Source organism: Cyrtonyx montezumae, unplaced genomic scaffold, assembly GCF_038088225.1.
Source record: "Cyrtonyx montezumae isolate F1298 unplaced genomic scaffold, pur_monq_1.0 scaffold_12, whole genome shotgun sequence".
In the NCBI taxonomy this organism is placed as follows: Eukaryota; Metazoa; Chordata; class Aves; order Galliformes; family Odontophoridae; genus Cyrtonyx; species Cyrtonyx montezumae.
In genome coordinates, this window is record NW_027071848.1 from 22218339 (window position 1) to 22240572 (window position 22234).

The 22234-nt window shown below is 40.4% G+C and overlaps 2 protein-coding genes across 2 annotated transcripts in view; one reads left to right on the forward strand and one right to left on the reverse strand.

Moving 5' to 3' along the window:
* Nucleotides 1-22234, forward strand: part of NHLRC3 (NHL repeat containing 3) — a 181247-nt gene that overhangs the window by 142709 nt on the left and 16304 nt on the right. The window lies entirely within an intron of this gene.
* LHFPL6 (LHFPL tetraspan subfamily member 6) overlaps nt 6279-22234 on the reverse strand; it is a 137671-nt gene continuing 121715 nt past the window's right edge. The window contains exons 3-4 of the mRNA XM_065730308.1: nt 21350-21448; nt 6279-7390 (exon numbers count right to left, since the gene is read on the reverse strand). Of these exons, the coding sequence (XP_065586380.1) occupies nt 7272-7390; nt 21350-21448 (218 nt within the window). The 3' untranslated portion in view covers nt 6279-7271. The remainder of the gene's footprint in view (nt 7391-21349; nt 21449-22234) is intronic.

Genomic DNA, 22234 nt, shown 5'->3' on the forward strand with positions numbered 1-22234 from the left:
GCTGGCTTGCTTCCAAAAAAAAAAAAAAAGGTGCTTTATTATCCAAATTAGGCCTGTTGTTTAGCCTGTAATACCAATTAAAAGTTTTTTTTTCTTTTAAGTTTCTGATTTGTTAAGATGTAACTCATAAATAAAGACTAATTATTAATATTACATTCCATGAATTTTGCATTTGTATGACACTGGTTTAGTTAATTCTAAGATGATAAGAGATATTTATGTAAGTGAAAAAATATGTAAGATACAGGTATATTTTTGTTTATAAAATGCATATATATATATTTACATACATATGTGTGTGTGCTTTCTTCATAGGAAACAAAGCTGCATAGTTAATCAGAATAAAACACAAAGCCAGATATAGAATTTTCATGATATTTTTCCCATTGAATCTGTGCCTGAGTTAAACCAGCAGGCTTTTTGCCATTGGCTCCTATGAGTTTTGGATCAGGGTCACAGAGTTCAGTCCCAGCCCATGGAAGTGACTGTGATACTTAGCAGAAAACAAAGTATTGAACAGTTTGCTTTCCATGCAGCTACTGTGCTTTTAAAAGCCCTAGTTCCTGAAAAGTGACTTAGGAAACAGGATAAAATTATTGGGTTTAGCAGCAGAGGGATGTGAAGAAAATCACCTGCTCAGGAGTTCTGTGCAGCACATTGCCATCCATTTCATGATGAAGCACTCAGTTCTCTGGTGATAAGCTGGAACAAAAGTGTTTTTGCCACATGACTGTCAGCACAGCCCAACAGCATAACAGTGTCAAATGTACTTACTTATGTATTGATTTTGCTGGACACTGTGAAGAAGGCTGGTTACCCATTGCTCCTGGGAAATGAAAAAAGTGAAGACATTCATTCACTTGTACAGTGAAGGACTGTGTGCAGTTTTCAAAAGCTCTTGTAGCACGCAAGCACCAAGGCCACTGCCATTTCTGGATTTCTAGTGTAACTGTTCAGGCTTGCCACAGGGGTTCCATGCAGAAAAACGCTGCAAGGTCTGTGCGTGAGCATTTCTCTCTTCCAAATATGGGACTGCCTCTGAGTGGAGCAGGGAAGATGGGATTGTTCTCTGTCTTTAGTTTGTCATCCTGGAAGATGAGGCAGTGGCCTCTGCAAGTTTTTTGTAAGGACAAGGTTTGAGAAATGACCTGAGAGGTTACAGGATCACAGGCTTCTTGGGCAGTTAACTCTTGATGCAGACAGGAGCTGGTAACTGCTTCCCATGATGGCACCAAACTCTCATCCCTATGGATAGTATGATGCAGAAGCTTTCTCCTTGCTAACACAGACCCACGTTTCAGCTTCAGTGGGAGATGGATTTTCTCTGCTTTAGCATGGTTTTATCACATGCACTCTGACATACCCAACTGATTACTGATTTATATCCACTCTGGTGGAAGTCATGCTTGACACATGTTTGGAGATGAACATACTCTAGTGATGCTCGGTATGATGCACAGTGCCCTTTGAGAAGGCATTTAAGGGCCACAAGATGTCCCTGTGTGATGGAGGATGACACACAGTTTCTCTGTAATCATGGCAAGAAGACAGCAGTACTATGGGCCCTGATGATGCAGACATACATTAAAAAAGTTATTCCATATGTTCCTTCCAAATTAACATTTTCCTCATGATTTCCTCATTTCCTATGCTCGTCCTAACACTGCATATCCCTAACATACTCACACTCTTAGCAGATACTTCCAGCAGATCAAAGTGCCATGAAGTTGTCCATGTAAAGGAATCTTTCCTCCCTCAACAATTCAGTGAACATTTTGTCCCTTGGTGAGGAACATGAGAAAGAACTGAGTTAAGTTGAATCATCCTTCCTGACACTGACAAGGCTGAGCTTGAAACGGTGCTCCAAATTTTTCATCGTCTTCTCTGATCCGTCATTATTTAAATAACAATAATAAAAACATTGAATACTTACTAGAAGGCATATATTTTAAACTCTGTCTGCTTCGGGTATTACACTAAAATGTCACTTCTAAAAAAAGGCACATCTAATTTCTTCATTGTCTCTCTGAAAGGTTAGGTGTGTAGAATAGAATTAACGCTTATTTTGATGAATAGATAATCTGTCCTGTCATTCAGTTTGATATTTTTCATAGACTATTTCAAACTCTAGAATGACAGATAAATTGCAGTTGCAACTGATTTATGAATTTTCTATCAAGGAAAAGGAAATAGAGGAGTTAAGCCACCTCAGGAGCCAGCGAACTTCCATTTCAGAGTCAAAACATTTTTAAAATTTGGATTTGTTTTTTTCCCAACAAACAGATTTGTATTTTTGGGAGGGAATAAACTTAGTGAAAAACTGAGTCTTTTAGGGGGTGGGACTAGATGATCTCTATAGGTCCCTTCCAACCCTTACAGTTTTGTGATTCTGTGATTCTTAACATGCAATTTTGAAAAATAATGGCTTATTTTACATTAAAAACAAACAAACAAAACAAACAAACAAACAAAAAGCCCTCTCAAAAGCCCTCCAGACAAGGCCTTCTCATACCTCGTATTTACGCAGAAAACCTTCCCTCAGACTTCATATCTGAATGACGGGATTTGCACTTTCAGGGAATACTGCATTAGTCCTCAGCAGAAGAAGCTTGGGACTGCACACCATGCTGTTTGAGTGACAAAAGTCCCCAGCTTTCCAGGGTTCAAGCAGGAGGACTTCCTACTCAAACTATGTCCTCCTGAAGCCATTTCCAAAGACTTCACTTACGTAAATAAACTATTGCACCGAGTTCCTTCACTTGCCTCATTCAAACTTGTATATACATTCCCTACAATAGCTCATTTTTTTTTCAACCTTGCATAATTGGAGATTAGTTGATGACCATTTTTCTATAATTAGCTATGCAAAGCAAAAGCTAAATGCAGAAAGGCAGCTGGGACCCGATGTTTTTTTTTTCATTTGTTTTGCTAACTTGAAGCACACATTTATCAAGAATAAATTCTACATGAGATGCATGGCGATTTTATATGATAAAATCACAGAATTTGCAACTGAGAGAAGAGCAGCAGTAGATTGAATTTGCATGGATTTTAGCAAGGTTTTTGACACAGATTCTGTACCAAGATTGAGACACTGTAGTCAAGATGGGTGGAAAACCAGACAGAGAGAAGCCTAGTTGTATGGTGAGGCTTGGAGAGTCTTAGTTACTGGTTGTACTTTACATGGATGTCTGTGACAAGTGGGCTGTCACAGGTCTGTCTTGTGACCTGTCCATTTTAATGGCCTTAGGAGTGATTTGGAGGAGGTTAAGTGCTCTCATCAAATTTGAAGATGACATCAAGGTGGGGAGACCAGTTAATAATACTCCCAAGTCCAGGGCTGTCACTCAAAAGGACTGAGGCAGACTGAGGTCAAAGAATGACAGGAGTCTTATGAAATTCAGCAAGGGCAAATACCAAGTTGTGTACCTGGGAAGGAAAAAGCCCCTGCAGACATGCAGTTTGGGGCTGCCTGGCCAGGGAGCTGCTCTGCAGAAAAGACCTGGGAGCCTGGGGACAGTGAGTAGCACAGGAGCCAGCAGCATGTCCTGGCATCAACAATGGGCAGCAGCCTCCTGGACTGAATGAAGAGGAGTAGGGCCAGCATCTGGAGGCAAGTGATTGTCCACCTCTAATCAGCACATGTAGATATTGCATTCAATTTTGCCCACCCTGGTAGGAGTAAGACGTCAGCAAACTGGAGTAGGTCCAACAGAAGCAGCCATGTTTGGTGTATTTTTGGTTTGGTGAATGGACAACTTGGGGGCTGAGTGGGGATCATGACCCAGCATTAGTCCCTCACTATGTGTAGGGAGATGACAGAAAGGATGGAGCTCTTCTCACTGATGCTTGGTGAGAGAATGAGAGACATTTGTTGTTAGTTGAAACAAGAGATGTTCAGAGTAGTTTCAAGGAAAACTTCTTCCCCATGAAAACAGGGAGCAGCACAGGCCAAGAGATGTGCATCAGCAATCTTTTAAGGGCTTTCATGGTCAGATGAGATAAAACCCTGAGACACTTGTCCATGCCTTAAGGAAGATGTTGGACTACAGATCTCCGCAAGGTCTTCTCACCTCATTTGTCCTGTGGTAGCTGTTCTGTGACTTAGATCCTAAGGTAGCTTCTGATACTGAACAGTAGTCTGTAACCAAATGACTTTTTTCCACATAGCTTCTGTCTTAGGAGTGATGGGGAAAAGCTGCTGCTTGTATTTCTTGGAAGCATCCTGTCACCGCTGCCATCCATGTTGAGAATGAGCCCCAGAATAAAGGGTGTTCCAGAACTTAGAAAGCATCAAATCACACTGAGAGTGAGACTTTGAAATAATAATATAGATGCAGAGGGAAAGCTGTTCAAACAGTTTTAAAACAGAGCTAATTCTAAGCAGGATTACATGATACAATCGCCAATAATGGCAGGGATAGAATTCAATAGCCTAGGAGCTTGCCTATGTTTACATGATTGTTTTGACAAATGAAAGACCAAGTTCCTCATCTTCAAGAATAAGTAAATGGAAATTAAATATAGTAAATGTTGTAAATATTTAATTGACAATATTGTGAAATTGAAAGCAATCTTTTGTCTGGTTCAAAGTTATTAGAATTTTTAGCTATGATGCCTGATAGCCATGATAGTACATGGTATTCATATTCTAGTGCAAAATGACTATCAGAACCAAAATGCACAAATATGGACAAAGTTAATTAAGCTGTGATTCATATCACAGCAGATGAAGGTTATATGATAACCAGCTACAGAGCAAGTGCAGCATATATCATTGGTTTGATCATTCAAAATTGGTATTTTAGTCAATTCCACATTAAAAAGGTGATTGTATACAGATTCAAAGAAAGTCAATCCTGATGTATTGCATGGCATGGTAACAAAACAAAACAAAAGTAATTTTCTTCATGAAATAATGGCAGATTCACGTTATAAATCAAACCAGAATCTGACCACAGGAAGATCTAAAACAAGATAATATGTTCTAGGGAGGGTCAACATTAGAGTAATAACATACATTTTTATAGCGATTATACTTAAAGAGAAAGACATCTTTCTGCAGTTGCACACCATGAAAAGGCAGCAAGAGAAATTTGCCTAAGATCCAACTCAAGACAGGGGAACCACAGCCAACATTGTGTTTATACCATTCATGGCTTTAATAAAGCATCAATCCACAACTCTTTGAGGCAAATTCACACTCACTGTGACGGTACATGGAGTGTCACTGATTCCCACCTGCAGGTTTTGCAACAGTTTCTTGAGAAGGGATGAGCCCAGAACACCTGGAAACAGGAGGGAAGAGTACAGTGCTCTGCATCATACTGCTGCTGGTGCCACAAGAAGAGTTTGCAGAGAGACAAGCCCACTTGCTGCCCCATTCCTCCATGGCATGGTTGGTGTGGTTCTCACCTGAAGTGCAGCTGGATATGATGTGGCTATTATAGGCTAATCTGGGAAGGATAAGGTACGATTTTATATTCACCACACAACACTATTAAGTGAAAAATAGCATTTAGCCTATAATCAACTTGATAAAATCCAGGTCAGCACTATAAGGATTGATCACCGTAACTGACACTGCTATTTCTAGTACTTCTGAAAAGCTGCACAGTGCAATGTATGCAGCAACTGCACAGTTTCAGAGTTACAACAGCACATATGCTATTAACCAGCAGAACCACAACTAGTACACACGATAGCTTTGAAACAGGCAAAGACAGAAGTATCCTTGTGGGAAAACAGCAGAAAAACACATCTGAATGGCAGCAACAACAGTCAGTGCTGTGATGGAAAACCCCTTACAAAATTCCCATATCTCAAACTCATATTATTTTTCTTAATGATAATAAAAGATCATTCTTTTAGTTTTTTTAAATACAGCGCCAGTGCCTCATGGAAGGACTACCTCCCTGGTAGGCATTTTAGTCAGTGTGGCTGCTATTAAAATAGTAAGGTTTTGTTTTGGATACTGATACTGTGTGAAATGCTGTGTCCAGGCCAGAATGGGGAAGCTCTCTCTGATGTCCTGCACCACACCTAATGGCATCAGGCAAAAATGTTGAACATGCTGTCTGGTCTTAAGTACTAGCAGACACCTATCCTCAGGCTATGCAGATGAATCCTAAATGCATGTATTTTACAAGGTTGGTAGGTTTTTTACAAGGTATTTTACAGCATGGTTTAAATTCTATGATTATTTCCAAGACATTTTTTTTAAATGGGGATCTAGGAAGGGAATTATTTCATCTCATGACATAACCACAGATTGCAAGTATTGATCAAGGAAAAATTTATTTACAGAGATTTTTCAAATACAAACATAAAATAGCACATTTATATATAATTTTTTTTTTTACAAAAATGAATATTGAAATAATAAACATGGTACGGCACGATACGACATCAATGAGCTAAACATAACAGCGACAAAAATCTATGTCCGTAGTAAGTTCCCTGTCAGTCTAGCAAAACCAACAGAGTTCTACAGTACCGTAAGTGGAATTTTCAATGGACAGAAAAATGTCCATTTACTGCACTTCATAAAAGTACTATAGGCAACGGCTATATGTGCCAAGTTATTATGCTGCATTTTTGTAATAATGCTGAAGACACAGAGGCTTAATAAAAGATCTATAAGGATGAATAAGCAGTGGTTAAATGTTTGAGGAAGAGAAATGTGCAGAGAATATACAAAATACTGATAAAGTGGCTTATTGGTCCTCTTATTAGGTGTAATGTATAGATTAAAAAGTGTTGTAACACTGAATTTTAAACCACCAAAAAGAAGGTTTTTTTTTAAAAAAAAAAAAAAAAGAATGAAAGAAAGAAGAATCGCACCAAAAAGTTTTCCTCTCTATTCATTTTGTGCCATGGTCTACATCTGTGTTTGTGTGCTTTCAGGAACACCGCATTGCAGGGGCACTACCCCAGCCCCCTAGCAACATCTTTTCTTCCCTAATCCCTCCATTAATCGGTGCACGCAGAATGTCACAATTTGCCAAAGTGTTGTTTTCCTTGTTTACGTGGTAATATTTTCGTGGAGTGAGCCACAGGCAGATTCTGGTGAGGAAGCCCTTCCCCATCCTGCCTGCTTGGGTAGCTTTGGTCCATGGTTCACCTCCTCCCCCAGGGCTCCCAGTGCCACCCACCACCTCACACTGCTGAGTTTCACAATGAAAGCACGTTTTGTTCTTTTTTGTTGTCATCAGGGTCCAGAAGATGCCTGCAGGCCCCTGGTGCTGCTGGCAGCCTGCATCCAGAGCCACTCAGTAGGGGTACTGCTTCTGCTTCTTGCCTGAGAAGCAGGCCAGCCAGGTGCACACCAGCATGGCTGCCACCGCTCCGCCACCTGTGCAGTAGTAAGCCCAGCCGATTTCACAGGTTCCTGCAAGGGAAACAGAGCGAGACATGATAGGAAGGGCAGAGGGTGTTGGCTCCAAACACATCAGCAGTACAGCTGGCACCTCTCGGCCTGCCAACCCCAAGAGCCTGTGGTACCATTGACTGCTTCAGCCCTGAAGCAAAAACTTCGAGGAAGGCAGATTGGAGAACTATATAAAAAGCGTTTTCTCTCCCTGAATCTCTGCTCCAGCAGTATGCATTTACTGACCAAGTAAACAAGCTCCCACATATCTAAGTGTATTTTCAGGACTTGTGGATTTCCAATAGGACTGAAGCAGCGCAGTCACACCAGATCTACAATCTCATGTAATGGCAGATGTCTCCATCTAGGAGAGCAGGACAGGCAGGCCAGGACAGTAAGCTTTCAAGAGGAGAAACAGAGGCTCTCTGGGCCAAAAGAGCATGATATATGGGAACAAATTGCACAGAGGCTTCTATGGGAGCAGAGTCCACAAATCATACCTCTTACCTACCGTGCTAGTAGGGTCAGCAAGCATTGCTAACACAGAGAAGTGATGGGCAACACACTGGCATGACAGTGACATAACAGTATAGGAATAATAATAGCATCAGAAGAGTTGTCTGCTGGTGTAGTGGAAATAAAAGATACCAGTGGATCCCAGTATTTTCACAAGTTGCCACCGCAAGCAAAAAACCTCAAGGACAGATCCTTAATTCACACTAAGATCAGATTGTCAGTGAATATTACATTTAATTAAAATAAAAAAGGAGAGAGACTTCCCTATCCCCACCCAATGTCTTCACTCATTACTTAAAAGTTGATGGATATTTAATCTAGTGTGTTTTAATAGTGTCATAATATGGCTTTCAATACTTTTAAAGGCCTCAGTATCCTTATATAGCCAAACTCATCAATAACAAATGATGCTGAGGAATCCCACAGTAAACCATAAAATGATTGCTCCCCTACCACTATGCCTGTAGTGGGAGAAGTGATAAAAACAACTACTGAAGGGACTAAACTTCCCTGGAAAGCTCTCAGAAAATAAGGAAATGACTGCTATTACTGCCTAGGTGGCCAAGAAGGCCAATGGCATCCTAGCTTGAATCAGAAAAAGTGATGCCAGCGGGAGCAGGAAGGATGATCGTTCCTCTGTACTCAGCAAGGATGAAGCTCCAGATCAAGTACTGCTTTCAGTTTTTGGCCCCTCACTGCAAGAAAAACATTGAGGCTCTGGAGCACGTCCAGAGAAGGGCAATGAAACTGGTGAGGGGTCTGGAGCACAAGTGGCTGAGGGAGCTGGGATTGTTCAGTTTGGAGAAGAGATGTCTCAGGGGAGACCTTATCGCTCTCTACAACTGCCTGAAGGGAGGTTGTGGTGAGGTGGGGGTCAGCCTCTTCTCTCATGTAACTAGCAATAGGCCTAAAGTTGGATGTCAGGAAAAATTTTGTCTACAAAAGAATGGGTAAGAGCTGGAATGGGCTTACCAGGATTCAAGAAACAGTTAGATGTGGTAATGAGGGACACGGTTTAGTGGGACATACTGGTGACTGGTGGATGGTTGGACCAGATTATCTTGGAGTTCTTTTCCAACTTTGGTGATTTTATGATTCTACTCCTCAGGACTTCAACCAGTCTTAAAAGTCATTGTCACTTTGGCTTCATCATGTTGGTCATCTTGATTTTAACTGTTCTCCTTCTCCTACTGAAGGGTCATCTCTCTGCTTTGAATAGTGTGCACTCTCAGTAATACTACACCTCTTTCCCACCTGCTGGAAATCATTCCTTCCTCCAGAGAAGAGAAGGTAACAATTTACACCTAGAAAGAGCTGAAACAGGAGGCATATCCATACTCTGTCTTAATGGTGTTCTTGAGGGCTGGACAGTTATCAGGACTGCTAATCCTGCCTTAGGCACATGATGCACAGGATGTCTGTACATCTCAATGTGCCGAAAGCATTAGCATGTCTGAAGGCAAACAGCATGTCCATCAGCTGTCTGCAGGATAGTGGCAGACCAGTCTTATAACAAGATATGAGTGGGAGGCAACACTTAGCCTCATGGCCACTCTGCAGACCTCAGGACAATGCCAGAGCATGAAGCATACTACTTGTTTCATCACTTTCTTCATAATACTCAATTTCCTTTTATTAATATAAAAGGCCCAGTGAAACAAAGATACTGCCATGACTAGTGAATTTCAGGAGCTGAGGCCTCGGTTTGGGCTCAGTATTCTCTTTTCTGAATGCACTGCAGTAGAGAGAGATATTTGTTTTTGTAATCTTGATGTATTTGTAGATTGAAACAATTCTTGGCTCCCTTACAAAAAGACCACGCAGAGAATCTGACTTGCAACACAGAAAACCATCAGAAATCATGGAGAGCTGCCAGGTGCCTGGCAGTGTCCTTGGCATTGATCCCTGCCTGACTGTACAACAGTCCCTGGATAGGACAGACCTATCTCTGGACAATTCCTTTACCTGTACACACATGTCTGTGGTTTCTGCTGGGATTTTTAAAACCAGAATTAAGCACATACCATATGTCTAAATCCATTGGATTGCTTTGAAAATGATTGTGTTTATAGCAGAGTTGAAGCTGATGGACTACATCTGATGTCTTTTGAACTGCTAAGTATTTCTAAAACTACTAAAGAATTGTAATGGCAGCCTCAAAACTTAAAACTTTCTCACTGTGATGCTTCCAAGTAGAGAAACTAAACATTTAAAAACTACTTTAAAAATTGTTTAAAGATTTGCCCAAAGTTGTGATCTACATGGAAAAGAATGAACTAAATTTGACCTTTGAATGGTGTGTTTTCAACTTCTGTGCATTGGTCATGGGAGAGGGGAACAGTGCACCTAATAAATATTATGACGAACTGTTAAATTAATGTGAGAGATGTGCCCAGCAAATATACCATACACATTTAGTCTTGGATGAGGAAATAGTTTCTATTTCTCCATACCCTGCTCCATTTATGCTAAGGATCACTGTCCCACTTAGTGCTCTGAGACATGGAAGGCAGTCCCTTAATCTAACAAATGCAGCATAGTTTGCAAGTGTGAGCTGGATCAAGATGAACAAATATAAGAATGGGAGAGTGTAGGACAATGGATGAAGCGCAGGAAGCCTGACCTTTGAGCAAGAATAACAAAGCAATAAACCTGGCTGTTATTTCCAGCCTGTGTCAGGAGCAATGGGAGGCCACAGACAAAACAGCTTGATCTGTACTTGGATGGTGCTAAGCAGAACAGCATTTCAAGCTATTTCAAGTGCAGAAGAAGAGCCTGCAGCAGGGAAGGTGTCTGAGGGCACAGAACTTAGCCATACTTTTCATTTAAAGTAGAGGTAAGTCCCAAGTTCATAGATAAATATAGCTATAAGGCCAGAGAGGATCCATTTTAAAAGTACTTGTTGAAATGAACAATTGCCTAAACTCCACAGCCACATGTCAACTGAAAATATGCTACCTTTACTGTATAAGGTAAAAAAAAGAAAAGTTTCTGCTTTAATGTTTTCATTTTACTGTGTGTATTTGCTATTTTAATCTGCTGCACTCTAAAGAAAAGGTATTTGCTGCCAATAAATGGGCAATTTAACTGCATTTTAAACTGCAGAGGTGCTTCGCTTTGATATGAAACTATCAATTTATAAGAAATATGAAACTTTATAAAAAGTAGGGTTGATGAGTAATTAAACTTAGCCCAAATATGAAAAGAGATACACCCATCAAAATGCTTTGTCATAGTCAAAATAGACTTTACTTTCTAGCATTATATTTTTATATCAATTTTATATCAATCAATTACTATTACACATTAATTAGTTACAATTAATTATTAATTTTTACAAATATTGTAATAACAGATGCTGCAGAAGAATCCTTTCTCATGTACAACATTTATTGTACTGATATCAATGTGACTAACTGTGTATTCAGAAGAAAGCAAATGGTTAAGGGCTCTACAGAATTAGGTTTGAACTTGATCATGAAGAAGGGCACTCTGCCTTCACAGAGCCCATTGTATCAAGCATCAGAATTGTTGCACTGCAGTTTCCCGTTTTTGTAATTAATGTCAGATCTCTACAATGAAAAGCAATGCTACCTAATTACGTGATAGAATTAAAATAAATAAGTGGAATTTTGTAAATTTTCACATTCACAAAAAAAAAAAAAAAAAGAAAGAAAGAAAGAAAAAAGGTGTTGTTTTCCTCAATAGAGGACAGAAATGCACATGTGTAGAAATGTCCCAATCCACTGGGTGTGTGGAGATGCATGCAAGAATGTGTACATGTTCTTGCGCATAAGATGGGCTGGATCTTGTTTCATGCCAAAGTAAACTCCCCACCAACTGAAGTGCTCTTCTGGCTGATACAGATGATACCCACGGCAACACCCTTCTCTGCACAGAAGTGGTGATGCTCTTTACTAACCAGTTTTTACCTAAACAGATCAGTATGAAGGAGAAAATGTGAGCTGGGGTTTCGTTCTTTTATTAATTCTGGAAGGGAGAGCATAACTAGTTGGAGTTCTTGTCTTCTGGTGGCTCAGTGAAGCAGAATCTTCCAAGTCAGCTCTGGTAAAACTGGCATTATGAACTCTGTTTTCACATTTGAGATAGGCAGTAAGAGAGTCCAGGATTAACTGTGAAATCAGGCAATCGCAGATCTTGCAGTGATAGGGATGGATGGTCGCATTCCAAGCAAACAAAAGGAGAGAAGAGTAGCAGTATAATGCTCCTCTCCTTCCTAAAAGGACTGAAAGACATTACAGTCCCTGAGGATAAAGGACAAAAGCAAGGTGAATGCGGACAGCATCAAAGTAAGACTCAGCAGAAAGATAACCCATAGAATATAAAACAATATTTGCTAAATCTAAAGACTTCAAAGAAAGTGAAAGGCTAGTGTTGCAGTGATGGAAGGACTTATTAAAAAAACAAAACTTCCATGCCTTTTCCTGATTTGTAACGTAATCCTCAAGCCCAAGAAATGTGACTTCTATTCCCCTCCCCCACTCCAATATGTAAGGCAAATAACAATTAAGACAAATTTGGGAATGAGTGAACTTTGGCAACAGGAACTCTGTGGATACTTGATCTCCCGTGGAGCTGTGCCAGGATGCAGTTGCTAGAACTGAATTTTACCAGGATTTGTACTTCTGATGTTTTATAATAAACACATAGTTATCAAGGTCCTGGAAATAACATATGATGGTCGTCTAAATTAACCAATAATTGGCACTTATGGAAACTATCCAGAATATGTAAGTATCTTGGATGCAAATTTGTTAACTGCAAGACTTAGTATCTTAAATATTTGCACCTTATTTACTGTTAATGTTAAGTATATCTTGAGCTTGCAGCCTGCCAGTATTTGGCAGACTCTAAACAGTTAATCCTAAGTATAGCCTTAGATGAAGGAAAAAGGGTTTCAGATCTACCCAGACTGAAGAATACAAATGATATACCTTCAAAAATAAAAGATACAATTGCTGCTTGCAAAAACTTGTGCAAGAACTCTTAATTAACAGCTTCAGATGAGACTCATGTACTACAGGGGAATGTGAATTCCTGTAATCAATCGGGGTGTTGGAAAAATGTAATCAAAGAAGAGACCAAGAAATGTGATTTTAAGGGATATATAGGGATTTAGAGATATGAAAGCTACTGAATATAAAAGATAATCAACTAATTAATAAGAAGGCACAATTATTTTGAAACAAAGCCAAAATAGATTAAATAGCTGAAGAATTATTTTTTTCTTGACAGCTACACAATGAAAAAGCATCATTTGAAATCACCTACAAAAGCAGAGAAAGAAGTCAAAACTTGGAATGCATCCAGAAAGGATTAAAGTAGTTTTGTGAAACAAAGGATGTATGCTATGTAAGGTAAAACTGCAGCTGAACAAACAGCATAATAAGCACTGATCAGTTCGGTGAAGGTGGTTTCTTTCTGTCTACTGCATGGATAGGATTTACCGAAGGTCTCTTAAAAAATATATGATTTCTTACACATGCAGAGATAAAGCTATTTTGCTTAATTATAATTGGTCAAATCGATTGCAAGAGTATTTTGGTTTGACGTAGAGTCATAAGAGTTATAGAATGGTTTGTGTTGGAAGGGACCTTAAAGCCCATCACCAACCCATTGCTGTGGGCAGTGCCACCCAGCAGCTCAGGCTGCCAGGGCCACATCCAACCTGGCCTTGAATGCCTCCAGGGATGGGGCGCCCACAGCTCCTCTGGGCAACCTCATAAAGTTCAGAAATGTAAAAAGTGGCAAAAGAAGCAACACCTTTTAACTTGTTCAGATCTGCTGTTTGCAGACACTCCCATGACAAAATCCTCCTTTCTTTGAAGGATTGCTTAATTTTGTTTAATCAAATCTTAAATTTGCTGCAAGGATTTACTGTGAAACAGTAAAGGAGAAAAAGGTGGACGATTGGACTGGATGATCTCAGAGGTCTTTTCCAACCTTAACGACTCTACGATTCTATGAAATACCTTGTGACAATCACAGTGCTCAAAATCCCTAGAGCAGATTTATCATGTACTTCTAAACAAGAGCCCTCCCAGATTGCTGGAAGAAGTCAGCACGAAGCTTGCTTGCTGCATGAAATAAAAATTAATTTCACCTCTTCTTGGTCATCCACAGCACAGAAATCCATACTGGATTAGTTCCCCAGACTGCCTCTGGAGACAATGGGGAGAAAAACTCACTTAAAAATTGTTACGCATTTCATCTTAAGGTAGTCATGTGAAGTACACTGGGTGGACTCTGATGTAGCAGCACCTAGTTTTAATCCCTTTAGTTATGAAGGGATCCCAAATAGCAAGTTCAGATGCCCTTTTCTAGTAACAAGGAGCAGAAGATATTTGCTCCCAGGTGGTCTGAGTCCCCTTCTGGTTGTTTCTGCTTGCCTCCAAAGACTCCAAAGGCTTCTTGCATGACCTAACTCTGGCAGCAAAGGCAGGTTGGACAGGATTTATGCGATCCTTGATATAGTCACAGAAGTCTTACAAAGAAATAAGAATGAAAGATATCTAGTTAGCACTGAAGAAGAAATGTTTCTTGACAAAACACTTTCTTTACTAGCGCAAAGGCTGACTCATTCATTTATCTGAGAGCTCAGCAGCTGCAGCTCAGGCATGCTTATAAAAACTGTGCTCAGCCCCAGTCAAATCTCCGAGCTGCGTGAGGGAATCTGTGAGCAAAGCAACCAGCTTTCTCAGAAAGATTGCTCATAAAAATAGAGCTATAAAGCCTTTGCCTTTAATAGGATTCTAATAAATTGTCCTCCCCTAAAAACACTTTCCTTGATAGTTTTGGCACTGTATGTCAACGTTCAGCCAGATGCTGAGATGATGCCACCTAAGGCCAATTAACTAGTTGACAAGGCTTGTTTTAATGTTCACTGCTTTCTGTGAGAGGTTTTTTTTTGTTTGTTTTATGTTGTTGTTTTAGTAACTGCACTGTTTGCTTTTCAAGATCATTTACTCAGATATTTGTACAGCAAAAGTAATCATCAAGGCAACGGTTGTCTTGAAGATATTTCCAAGTCCTTTAAAAATAGCAGAGGGGAACCTTAATAATAATAATCTTTGGAAACAAATCTCTCTCTGCAGAGTAGCTTCTGAGATCTTCTGAGGATAATTCATTAAGCTCAGGATGGGAGCCAGCTTGTGAAGTTGCTTTCCAGGCAGACACGTAGACCAGGGGAACTCTTTCCGAGCAGCTCAAAACATTGGAGGGCAAACGAAGGTGCATGTTTGCAGACATCTGCTTGGGTTGCTTTGGCTGCTGCTGCATCAGACATCCCTATGCGTGATGATCAGCATGACAGCTGGAGGACATGAAACAAGAGAAAATCTAGTGGGACTTTAAAGAAGAAAGAGGGAAGGAGATGTTCCCAGCCTCAGAGTGATGGCGTGAACTCAAACAAGCACAGAAAGCACGTCAAGCAGGCTGCGGCAGCAGCTGCTGGGCAGGTAGGCAGGGTACGGCGTGCCTACAGCCACACCTGAGTCCTGCGAGCCCTTACTGCCAGGTCTGTGATTTTCATCAACTTTATTAGCAAAGAAATCATCATGAAACTCAGAGATAAGCCCTAAAGGTAGTTTGCACAGCAAACACCAAGCCTTCCTCATAGGATCTTCCTTAGCACAAATGATCACCCAGAAGAGAATAAAACAGGTCTATGGCAGGACATAAACAACATAAAATGTAACATCTCATAAAAAGAGTTAAGATATCAAAAATAAAGGCTCAGCCCTGGCTGCCAAGCAGCACATATCCTCAAAGGAAGACTACTTTTTTTTTTTCCCCCATACAGTTGAACTGAAATGTGTTGGTTTCTCTTAAATGCAGTATCTTCATTCTTTCAGGTTAATATCATTTCATACCTCTGGTGGTAGGGGAGTGGCAGTTGGAGGTGAGATGAAATTTCCTAAGGCACCTAAAATGGCATGAGTCATCAACGTTTAAGCAAGTGAATCTCACTCTAGATAAGCATTTTGCTGTTTGGGCATTTGGGTATTTCTCACATGTTGCTGTCTTACCAGATGCCAACCAAGGCTTGATTTTGTGAATTAAGCTGAACATGTCCTATCCTCTCTGACACTTTCTGTGGGATTTAGCTATCACCACACCCATCACAACAAAGTTGAGCATGCAACAACTAAGCAACCTCTGCATGAGCATCTAGGGAAATGATGGCCTGAAATTGTCTCTTGTTGCGTTTAGACATTCAACCCCAATTCTAATGTAAATCCACATATATACATCAATATTTTCTTAAAAAAAAAAAAAAATATATATATATATATAAGTTTGGAAGGCTTCTTATCAAAGTAGGAGTTTTGCAAAATGTAGATTCTTTTGCATGTAACTGGTGCAGACTTCACTTTAATGCAGACTCTCACTTTAATGCTGCTTCCCTCTCTTTAATGAATATCCTGCTTAAAAAGAAGTATTTTCTTGAGCTATTACTCTTGTGTGGTACAGTTTGAAATGAAAACAAAAGAGGGTATTAGAATATCAAGCTCAGCAAAATTGAATGTGTGCTACAAGATATAGTTATAAAGCTACTTGCTTTGAGGAAATTGCCTGCAAGTTGCTTTTGCAGACCACAGGAGTGTGTAGATCTGACTCAGATTCACACCCTTTGGTCAGTGGCTGTTTATTGCTGAGGATGACATGACACTACAGTGCTGTCCTGGATGGGCTCACGGGGTGAGTCCAGGGTGTAAATAATGCAGTAGAACAGTAACAGCTTGCATGGTGACAGGAGATTATGACTGTGATTGTTTCTCAAATGTTTGGTAAAAGAGAAAGGCAGTCAAGGTAGCATGTGCACTGCTAATTTATAAGTCCAGTCTCTACCTAAGACAATGATAATTAGACAGAAGACTTCCACTCAGTCACTTGACAAACAATTCTAAGGGTTTAAAATATAACCATCTTTTTCCTCTCACCCTTATTTATTAACATTGCCATCCTTCTAGGAGTTTCCACCCTAAAAACAGAAGCAGAAGAATTCTCTGGCTCATAGCTTGATGTTTTGGTGGGAACTCAGCTCCATCCATGATCTTAGCTGGGGTGCCATAGTATGGAAAGGGCTGCAGTGCCTCCATACAGGTCCCACCAGATGGCAGGGAGTTGGGAATCATAACAGAGATGAGGAAATACGACAACAACCTTGCTGCAACAAAGTTTACCAGGGATCACTGGTCTAAGTCCTAGTTTATCACTGTGTTCTTTTCATCATGGCATAAACAGATAGCTGGCAATGAGCAGACAGCAGGTCCTTTTACATGTGTGCCAGTCTGGCTATTTACAGAGGTGACTCCTCTCCTCATTAGCAAAACAGTTCATCTATTGAATGCAATTTAATCAACACATGGGGTTGTCCTTGGCAGGGTATCTTCAACTGAAGAATGACTTCCCTTTGTAGTGACCAAATTGCACAAACACTTTCATTTTAACAAAAAAATTAGACCAATTAAATGCACATTTGTTTAAGCAAACTATTTGGACACAGTTCACTTCAAAAAAATCACATAAATATCTAGTGTTAAAGAGAGCAGCAAACCACTGGGTATGTCACAATGTCAGCTCAGGTTTTCTAGAAGAGACTATCCTAATTCACTTACACGTACATGAAAATCATGGTTATTTCTCCTGCAGCCTTTTAAAGTATTTCCTTGGAATAGACACAAAAATGTGTGTGTGTGATGGGTACAGAGGAAGGGAGTCCCCTCTTCAAAATCCGGGCTATCTCACCACTATTTAGAAAGCCTATTAGTCTAAAGCCTTTTCAGAGTGCCTGAAGACATGGAGAATCACTTCTTATCTAGCACACCCATAACGATTAGGCTTCTTATGGATTCTTAGCATTGCTATTTATTTCTTCTATCTAGTTATGAGCATGTTACAGAGGTTTTTTGTCTTGTTTTGTTCAGCCATTTTCATTTAATAGCTAATTTTGAAGCATTTCTGCTTAGCATTACATTTTAGTTTCTCAAGTGAGTTCTTGCAGTCCCTTCTCTGCACCTTCCTCTTGTCCTTCTCATTCTCTTATGATGTAAATGCAGCTCCTGGCTTATTTTTTTCTACCTCCAGTACCAAGGTTCTTTTCATTTTGCAGGTCCCCAGAAAATCTGACTGGTTGCTGACCTCTGCCGGCTCTGTGGTCAAACCTGGTGAGCTTTGAGGCTCTGCTACTAAAGCACATGTTCTCCATGGCCCACTATATCCTGATCTGCTAGCATCCCTTTGAACATTCTCTCCTTTGACAGTGAACACATGCACCAAATGAGGCTTCCGTTGCCATCCTTGCTAGCACACACAGCAGCAGGAAGAACAAGACCAGCACTCCCATTGCCACCATTTACCCCACCAGCAAACTAGCCCAGGGCTCGTGGCAGCTCATCTTTCTCAGGGGTAGATTTTGAATGCAGTGTGTGTACGTGTTGTTCTTGAGGCAACTCGTTTCACAGACTCAGGAATAGAAAGCATATCATTGCAGCTTAATCAAATTAAATATTCAAATGAAAGCAATAATTGCTAAAATTTATCTTGAGACTGGGTGAGATTAAGTCTTTGAAGCATCATTTTTGTTCTGTGGGCTATAATGAGTAAACTAGACTCTAATGATGCAGAAAAGACTAGAGGGTTTGGGTTATCACCAATGAAGAGATATATATCAAATGAGATGAGCAGCGTGGTCATTAACGAATGACGCTGGTAACAGCATCAACCAGGCACTGACATTAACTTAAAAAAATCCAAGACATACTTTTAAATTCACTTCCAGTCTATATGGAGAAGAAATACTTCAGTGGCAATTACTACATCAGGTTTCAGATCTCATTATAATCTGTTAATTAATACATTAACACAAGATTTCTGAAGATCAGCAAGACCTGCACAGCCATCAAGTCTAGACATGCAAAACATATGCCCTGCCCGGGTCCAGAAAATACAATAAGAGTACACATCTTCACAGTTAATATAGTATGTCCCCTGTTAACGATCCTTATGCATACCAGGAAGGAAAGCTGAAATCTTTCAAGTGGATTCCTTCACTGTCTTAAATGGAGAAATGGCTCAATTTATTAAAATAATTCATCATTAAATCAGATGTTGAAGATGGTCTTTCAAGACTTCTCTGACTGTAAGCACAACTATATTTAAGGCCACAGTTTGACAGAATCATGGAATCAATAAGGTTGGAAAAGACCACTAAGATCATCTAGTCCAACTGCCATCCCATTACCACAGTGTTCCTCTTTGCCACACCAGTTTCATGCCATTTCATCCTTGGCATCAGTGTGCACCCATGAGCAGCCAAATGGGCTGGCAAAGGAGTGATCCAGGCTTCTAGATAGGACAGACCAATGACAAACTCAACTATTCCTTGCAACAGCTGCTGTCTTCCCGGTCTTCTGCTGTATCCACTGAGACACCCATCAATTCAGGAATCTTTGGAATATTATTCTTCTGCTAGTTAACTAGATGTTTGTGTTCTCATAGCTATCACGTTCATATTTTTCAAGTATGATGTGCAAAAAAAAAAAAAGATTGCAGGAACATTTTATACTTAATTGAAAGAAAATTTAATACTAATAGCACAGACGGATATTAATGTTCAGAATAACAAGGTAAAGCTTCTAGAGCACACTAGACATCCCCTGGATGACACCATTAGTGGCTGCTGGTAATGTCATCAGTGGCAGTGGCAGAGATAGGCGCTGATGTTGGTAATGAGAATTTCTGGTCCCATTCCAGAGCAAATGCACTTCAGTACACCACAGGAATGGTGTAAGGGAGGATGACATGGAACATCTCTTCCAAAGCAATAATGCTGATGCTTTGATGCTATTCTGTACAACTTTTTATCTTTTGATCTCCATTAATCTGCAAATCATAGAATGTTATGGGTTGTAAGGAACCTTAAAAAACATCTGGTTCCAACCATGAGCTCAGACAACTTCCCTTAGGTGGAAGAAACATCTGTGACATATGTCCACTGTTCTTTTCACTGAGATTACTGCCAGGTTTCTATGAGACACACACACACAGCTATGGAAAGTTTCTAACAGCAGCCATAAAGCTTAGTTCACAGTGTCTGGGAATGGGAAGCTGTGTGAATGTCTTCTTGGGAGCTGAAGCTCAGCATGCAGAGACCTGGGATGCTCAGTCTCTCCTGCTTCTCAGGAAGATTGCAGATCCCATTCTTTCTCAAGTGATACAGGACCAGAGGGCACTTGCAGAGTAGGAGAGCATCCTTCCAGTTTAACAAGGACCTGCACATTCATTCAAACATCAGATCCTGATCATCCACACTAGCTCCCTTCTGGCTTCTGTTCTCTATCACCCTGACAGTTTCTCTAGGTTCACCCTGTACTGTGTGGTTGTGAGTCTAGCTTCACAGCCCTTTTGGCTCTCGTTTAGTGTTAGCACAGACATAACTAGTTGCTTGTTTGTGAAAAGGCAGTCACAGGGAACAAGTGTTGTTTATCATCTTCCCAAGGTTGTATGTCGTAGAATCATCACAGAATCAACAAGGTTGGAAAAGACCTACAAGATCATCCAGTCCAACCATTCACCTATCTCCAACAGTTCTCACTAAACCATGTTCCTCAACACAGTGTCTAAATGTTCCTTGAATATCTTCTGGGTTGGTGACTCCACTACCTCCCTGGGCAGCCTATTCCAACAACTGACCACTCTTTTGGAGAAGAAGCATTTCCTTATGCCCAGTCTGAATCACCCCTGGCGCAACTTGAAGCCATTCCCTCTCATCCTATCACTAGTTACAAGAGGGAAGAGACTGACCCCCAGCTCACTACGGCGTCCATTCAGGTAGTTATAAAGAGCAATAAGCTCTCCCCTGAGCCTCCTCTTCTTCAGACTGAACAATCCCAGCTCCCTCAGACATTCCTCATAAGGCCTGTGCTCCAGACCTCTTATCAGCTTGGTCGCCCTTCTCTGGAGGCACTCCAGGGCCTCGCTGTTTCTCTTGTAGTGAGGGGCTCAAAACTGAAAACAGTACTGAAGGTGCGGCCTTGAGTAACGTATAACCAAAACCATACTCCCAGGCTTGGATTAAAAGACCATAAGCATATCAGATTTCAAAGACTGCTAACTGCTCTTATTGTGGATTGCCCCAGCTTGTGACATGATGCCTTTGCCTACCTTGTCAAGACCTCTTGGAGTGTTCACTCACATATTACAAGACTACTACATCTAATGCTTTAAATATAAATATATGTATATTTCTTCATTACTTTTTATAATGTTCTGCTGGAAAATATTTTCTGGAAACCAATCTGAAGTCCTCTGCCTTAGCACTAAATCAGGAACACACAATATGAAATTGCTCCTCCAAACCTGCACTCAGATCTTCATTAGCTTTCATGGACAGTGGACAGAAGAGTATAATACAACCAAAACATTCTGATGACAGCTTACCCAATTCAAACTGGTTGGAAAGGTTGCCACAGGTTTGTCTGACTTCCTCACTGTCCCATCCAAGAGGATAGAGAGCACAACCGGAGCCAATCAACAAACCTACAGAGAGAAGAGAGAGAAGTTGACACAAGCAATTTCCATTAGCTTCAACACAGGCTAGAAGTCAAGCTGCCACTGAGGAATCTCAGATTTAAAAAACAACAATTTTTATCCTGAGAACAGTAGGAAATAATTTGATTTTGTACTGCTGCATTCTGCTTTGTGGTTTTCCAGCTGCTCAGTGTGTTGGAGGTAGCTGGGGTGGCTCAGCACCAGATGCCAGCCGCAGCTTTTAGAGCTGCTACCCAAGAGCTTTTAAACTCCCCTTTGACTCTGCAGAACTGCTACATGCGCTGCTTGGAAAGCTCAACGTGGGGTTAAACAGAAGCTGTGTTAATCGCAGCATTTACAAGCTGATTGCTTCTGATTAATTAAAACAACAATCAACCTGGGTCTATCATGGTTCCACGAGGAGAAAGTAAACTGATGGTTGAGCTAATCCCTTGTCATTTTCTTTTGTTTTTCACCCCTTCAAAAGACAAGGAAGAGTGATTTCATGTCACCTGATCAATTCATACCACAGGTACATACTGAACATTTTCCTCATATAATTTCAGCAAAAAAAAAAACAACAACAGAGCTCTTGAGCCATTCTACATGTAATTATGTTTGGCTTAACATTCACAGCATGCTTTGCTTTCTCCAGTCCTCACACTGTCCAAAACAGACATGCTTGAGCTAAGCAAGCCCTTTCACAAGATCTTACTGGGAATCAACCAATGGGCCACGATTATTTTGTAGAAATGGCATCTTTATCATATTGCATTCTCAGCTGTCATGACAGCA